The sequence below is a fragment of the Octopus bimaculoides genome, chromosome 1 (assembly GCF_001194135.2).
Source record: "Octopus bimaculoides isolate UCB-OBI-ISO-001 chromosome 1, ASM119413v2, whole genome shotgun sequence".
Classification (NCBI taxonomy): Eukaryota; Metazoa; Mollusca; class Cephalopoda; order Octopoda; family Octopodidae; genus Octopus; species Octopus bimaculoides.
The window spans coordinates 117,297,801-117,304,687 of record NC_068981.1 but is presented as its reverse complement, the minus strand read 5'-3'; the positions used below and the strand labels follow the sequence as shown (position 1 = coordinate 117,304,687).

Genomic DNA, 6,887 nt, shown 5'->3' with positions numbered 1-6,887 from the left:
TATATATATATATATATATATATATATATATATGTATGTATACATATGCATGCACATAGGTGCACTCTACATTGACATTTTTAAACACAAGTAGAAATATATTTTCAAAGAAACCAACATCCAAATATGATTCAATAAAAAGTTTGTATGTATGTATATATTTTATGTACATTGGGTTCACACACATAGACAGATACATACACGCATACGTAAGTACGTTTATATATAAATACGCAAACATACATATATATGCACACATGTACACATATACGCATGCACTCAAAATGCTTATAAATTTACTCAAACTCTAGGAAAAGAAATGGTTGTCTGAAATCTTCAATAATCTTAGATATGCATCATGTAGTATTGGACCTTGACCTTTGAACAAAATCCAATTGTAACTAACGTACTATTTTCTTAATTGAAATATGATAAATAAACTCAAAGTGATCTTTATGGTCTGTCAAAGTGCAGGAAATAGCAGTAAATTTCACTCTGCTAATATCATAGTTGAAAAAGGAGAGACATTATATAATAGAGATATGTAGTTTCCGAATTAAAGGTGAGATGGTCATGTCTGGAAATTCTCTGTTCAACAGAATCGATATATTTGCCTTTGGCATATCCATATTATTTTGTCATAGAAAAATATGACAATGAAGTTTGCAAGTTCTTTGCCTTCATCCAAAGATCATTAGGACATTCTTGAAATGAATTTAAGATAGGCACAGGAGGCAATCAAAAACATGTTGCATTCTAAGCTGGACATTTCTTCAAAGCTGTGACTTTGTTAATATGTGGAAAACATACCATTTGCTTGTTCTTCACAATAACATGATTAGATAAATTTTAAAAAATAATCAGAAAAAAAGCCGCAATACTATTCACATCCACCATTCGCAAGAGATTCTTGTGTATGTGCATGTGTGTATGTTCACGTGTGTGTATGTGTGTGCGGGGGCATATGTTTATATGAGTATGTGCGCATGTGTATGCGCTTGGAATTCTTTTGTTCTTGCTGTTAAAACGATCGGAATAATTTGATTATCAACATTTTCTTTAGATAGCCAACTTTCTTAATGTTCTAATTTTTGTTGTTTAAGATGCCAACATGGCGTCAGAGTTAAGTGTCTGGACTCCAGTTTTGACAGAAGTTGGCAGCTGACATTTTATTTCACTCACGCGCTCACATACTCATATGTTGATATACATAAATATGTATATTTATATATAAGTGTACACACACACGCACACACACACACACACACACACACTCACACACACACACACACACACTCACATACTAGCATACATATATATATACACCCCCCCCCCACATATATATATATATATATATATATATATATACACACTTGATTGTGTGTGTGTTTCGACCATCAAAATTATAATATTCCCTGTGGACGTCCCTTTGACTTTTGCTTTGAATTTGACATCGAACTGCATATTTATCTATCTATCTATCTATCTATCTATCTATCTATCTATCTATCTATCTATCTAACGCAGTATAGCGTGAAAACAGCAGAAAGATTGGGTATTTAACCCTTATAAGACAGGGTGAAAGGGAAGTTGTTAGTAGACGGCTACAGGATGTGAACACGTCACTCTTGAATACCGGCTTAATACCATTAAGCTAAACGATTCACGGATAACAATCGCCGTCAAATTAAACGCTAAATAATGATAGCTTTTTTTTAAAATGCGACATATTGTAAGCAAAGTTTGGAAGCATCGAATCTTTGTGCTGTTTTCGCGGCTATACTGCATTCGAAATATATTTTCTTGTCTGTAATATATCAAACGCATTCGACGCTTCCAAAGTTTGTTTACAATATGTCGTCGCATTTCCCATTAATACACACACGCAAAACACGCGCGCGCACACGCGCACACTCACACATACACACATACCCAAACACACGCACACACACACACGCACGCACACACGCACACACACACACACACACACACACACACACGTATATACATACATGGTGCATACTGCGCACGTATAGGATTAACGTAATAGACTGTAATTTTTTAGTTCATATTTGAACAAATTAAATAAATATTCATTCATGTAGAAGCATAATATTACAAGAAATCTTACACACTGACCTTATTACCATATCAAAGGCAAATATAAATGGTGCACAACGTTCTCAACTAAGCACTACAATATACCGATTAACAGTTTTAATTGTCTAATTCGTCTGCAGATTTAGAATTTATACATAAATACATATATATGCACGTATCTGAATATATATGTATATCTACAAGTGAGACTTAAGGAGAATACAGTTTGAAAGATCTTGTAGTAATACTTCTTCATGATATGATGTGTCCAACTTCATCGTAATGAGAAACATAGATCGCTGTACTGAATTTGCATACCACAAAGTTGTAACGGCAACTGAAACATTCTAGGGTAGCCTACTGTGAAGATCCTGGGATCGGTAGTATCATTGGACGTTTATGAAAGTCATGCGATATTGAAATCTTGCCTCACTGATAAACCTTAACATGCACACGCGCGCACACACAAGGATTGAAATCACAAAATATTTAGAGTAGAACAAAACTAACTGTTTGCATCTCACCTTCTTTCTTCTAAGAATCTTTTATTTTAGCTCAAAATCAGAAATAGTCTCCAATGCAACAATAGCCGGTACTCTATACATTTTTGTTGTCATCTTTTCCATCGTACTACATAAGAAAGGAAAAGCCACAACGTATAACGCTGATTAAGTCTTTTAGTATGAAGAATAAAAAGACTGTCTTTAAGTGAAGGCGACTAGATTTTTTTTTATAAGACGGACTATTAAGTTGGAGATGATTAAAATCCACGATTAAACGTTTATAACTAAATCACCAACTATTTAATTACTCAAAATATTCCAGATTAATTTATTTGAAAACCTCCTTGCATCTTACACATAAGATTGATGTTTAAGATGTAAACACCAGTGTTAACTTGAGATACTGATGGTCAATGGACATTTCTTAGAGATTCAAAATAGTCAAGGTTCCCGTCGGCGAGAAGTGTGTTCCTGAAAAGTCGAGATTCTAACCATGTTTCAGTTCTTGTTTGAAGCTAAATCTTGCCCCTTACTGTTTTAGTAAATGCAAAATCGTTACAATTTACTATCTTTTTCCCCCTTCATCAAAAATATGGAATATTTAAGCTTCACTAGAAAGAAGCCAATGACTTATAGTTTTACGGTCCTTATAGTTTTACGGTCTAGTGAATAAATGAGCGTTCGTTCTCAATTTCAACACCCGGTTGTAATAATTTAATGTAATCTACTTCGCTAATACTCTTGAGATAAGTTATGAAAATCATAGTCTTATTTTCTATTTTCTATAATAGCAGATACTCTTTATATAAGAATAACAACTCAGTATGTTTACTTTCAAGAACTTTGTTAAAAGACTCAAACTGCGCTCGCGCTCTTGTTCGTTCTGCTTGTTCTGTTCGTCGTTATTTTAGTGCAAGTATTTCGCTATAATCTTCCCCCCAAAATGCATGTATACCAAGATTGCTTGATATACCTTTCAAATAAGAAGTGTTACTTTCAGTGTAAGAAGATAATAGACTCTATCCACTCAGTCTATTATGAGTGCTCAGTGGTAGGTGTCTGAGCGGATAAACCAATGGATTTCCCATAAGGTACAGTCACATGATTGTCTTACTGCAGGGTCTTGACTTATATTGCGTGGTTCCTTTGTACAATACAGTTAGTTATAGATATCTACGACTACATGCTTATCGCAGTTATTTTAAAACCAGTTTAGTAGAGAAAGTGACTGTAGCCGGATGGAAGGCAAAGTTAAACGCTAAGATATATGTAATGTAAAGCCAAGTTGAACTAGACATTTAGCTGGAGTTTTCTAGTTACTTTCAGTTTACTACTTTGTATTACATTCCCCATTAAAATATTATCATTTTCTGCTTTTTTTCCTCCACAGGTTATTTAACACTCAACGATGTGCAAGATGCGGGATGGGTATTCAGTCAACAGACTTGGTGATGCGAGCCAAAAACCACATCTATCATGTATCGTGTTTTACTTGTTTCACCTGCAACAAAGCGTTGCAGGCGGGGGACACATTTGGACTTCGGGAACATTTTGTATACTGCCAAGTCCATTACGAGGATTCCTATCAGTCGGAGTACATTTCTTTGTCTCCAGACATGAACGCAAATCAAACCCCTTACTATAATGGGGTAGGGACCTTACAAAAAGGAAGGCCTCGGAAACGACGTAGCCCCAACTTGAATTCCGAAGAGTTTGCACAAAATATGGGTAAGTGATACTGCTTGTTTTCCAAAATGTCTTTCTGATTAACTGTATATTTATTGACTGTTTAACGATAAGTTTATGTGCATTTATGGTATCTTAAGGTTGTGTGTGATTCAGGAACGGCTACTACTTTCGAATTTTTGTGAGAATTTGGAGTTGGCTAATTTAATCCTGATATCATACGAGTTTCTTAACTTCTCCTGCTTTTCACAAATCTCTAGGTTTCATTAATTCTATCTACCTATCTATCTATCTATCTATCTATCTATCTATCTATCTATCTATCTATCTATCTATCTATCTATCTATCTATTTTGTCTGTCTGCCTGTCTGTCTGCCTGTATGGTATGTATGTATGTATGTATGTATGTATGTATGTATGTATGTATGTCTATCTATTTATCTACACACATATATTAATGCGTGTATATGTATTTATACATATATAAGCAATATTAAGCTAAAACAAACTCAGTAAAAAGAGTACTATTTTTTCATTGGTTCATATGTTTAAGTGGTTTTATCTATTTGTTGCTGGTTGGTTTAATGTAGTGCACATGTCTGCATGTATGTTCCGTTGGCGCATATGTGTATGTGTGTTTTTCTATACCAGTTGAGACGGGATTATATATTTTGGTAATGTTTATTTGCTGTTTGAAACGTGTGTTTTCATTGACTGTTATATTTCTGACTTTCGATGTCTGTGTGTTTGTTGAAACAGTTTGATATCTGCATCTGTGAATGTGAGTTATGTTTTTGCATCCGAAGACTGCCACGTTTAGTTATACATACACATGTATATGTATGTATGTATGTATGTATGTATGTATGTATATTTGTGTGTATGTATATATATATATATATATATATATATATATACATATATATATATACACACATATATATATATATATACATATATATATATATATATATATATATATATATATACATATATATGCGTACATACATGCACACATACATACATGCATACATACATGCATTCATACATATATGTATATACATATATCGAGTCATTTTGTTGAGCGTTTTATGTTGACAATAACTCAAACCAACAACCACATGCTTTTAAGATCTATCCAATAATAAGTGTAAGCGAATTTAAGCATTCTCTCATGGGGGAAGAGTAAGTATTTATAACAATATAAAGTTATCGAGAGGTTTCAAAGAAACCACTAAATTTCACAGGCACATTCCACCCATTAGGAAAAAGCGCAATGTTGGACCCATGTGGTCAAATCCATCATATTCAATAAATATAAGGACAATGATAGGCAACAAGTTTTCCCATCGTCTAAAAATCGAGTTCCCCGGACAAAAATATAGAATAGACTATCCAACACAAGTAAACTTTAACTATACTCTAGTATTCATTAAGAGGAAGGGAATGATGACTGATTTGAACCGAGGGTGCTCAAACTAATCAGAATACAAAAATACAATTGCCAATTTTATTTCGTTTGATCAGACATTGGTAAATGCTTGGAATAGTTAGATATATACGCAAATACTGTTGCATCTAACGTTACTCAACACGACATTGTTGGCTTGGGAATGAGTGCAAAGCAAACTAAGAACTATCTCTGTCGACACGGTATATATTTGTAACATTGTAAAGTAGACTGGAAATAATATTAATAAAACGGATCTGGTCTTTGAGAAAGAGCAATACGTTTTATAATATTAAATCATCAACAATCAAGCCACACTTAGTAAAAATTTTGAATTGCTTTCTTCAGACTTTCACATGCAGGGGTAATTCTTTAAATATCATACTGGCATAGCAACATGAAATTCAAATAAAACATCATTTTCTCTTTCCTCTTGAAATAATATTTAGCTCCACAATTAGAAATAACGTCAAAATCACTTCGCAAACATAGAAATCTTATAATCTTTTCTCAAATAAATCTACACGTATTAATAATTCAATAAATTAGATTATTTCCCTTACTTAATTTTAAAAAGCAATATATGAAGCTGGAGTAGATCTTATCCGACATTACCAGAAAAGCTATAATACGGCGGAAATAACTGTAGCAATATATTCACGAAATACCTGTATTTTAATAAAGTGCAATGTGTGTGTGTGTGTGTGTATGTGTGTGTGTGTATGTGTGTGTGTGTGTGTGTGTGTGTGTGTCTGTGTGTGTGTATGCGTGCGTGAATGCGCGTACAGTAGGGATACATTTTTATTTTTGTCACTTCCTGGAAAATGAAAAGAACAGCTGAATCCAGCGAAAGGCATGTAGTTCTGAATTCTATTGCTTCTGTCACTCCAGCACACTCATATACGTATTTCATGTTTGTATTTATGTATGTACATGTCAATACACAGTCATTGAACTGTGCCATGGAGGAGCAATTGTTTCAAAGATTTTAGTTCGTTTATAATCAGCCTAATAATTTGCTTCGTATTTCTTCTCTCAACTTCGAAAGCAAGAAATGTGAAGCTGACCTGCACAGGACTTTAAATCCCAAGGTACTTTGCCTGATACCCTCCAAGCATTCATCTATCCCTGTATATATATATATATA

General features: G+C 33.7%; 1 protein-coding gene across 2 annotated transcripts in view; it reads left to right on the top strand.

The window, feature by feature from the left end:
• The window catches only part of LOC106879743 (LIM/homeobox protein Lhx9), a 127,808-nt gene that overhangs the window by 95,087 nt on the left and 25,834 nt on the right, over positions 1–6,887 (top strand). For both annotated transcript variants that reach the window (XM_014929463.2, XM_014929531.2), the window contains exon 3: positions 3,994–4,331. In XM_014929463.2, the coding sequence (XP_014784949.1) occupies positions 3,994–4,331 (338 nt within the window). The remainder of the gene's footprint in view (positions 1–3,993; positions 4,332–6,887) is intronic.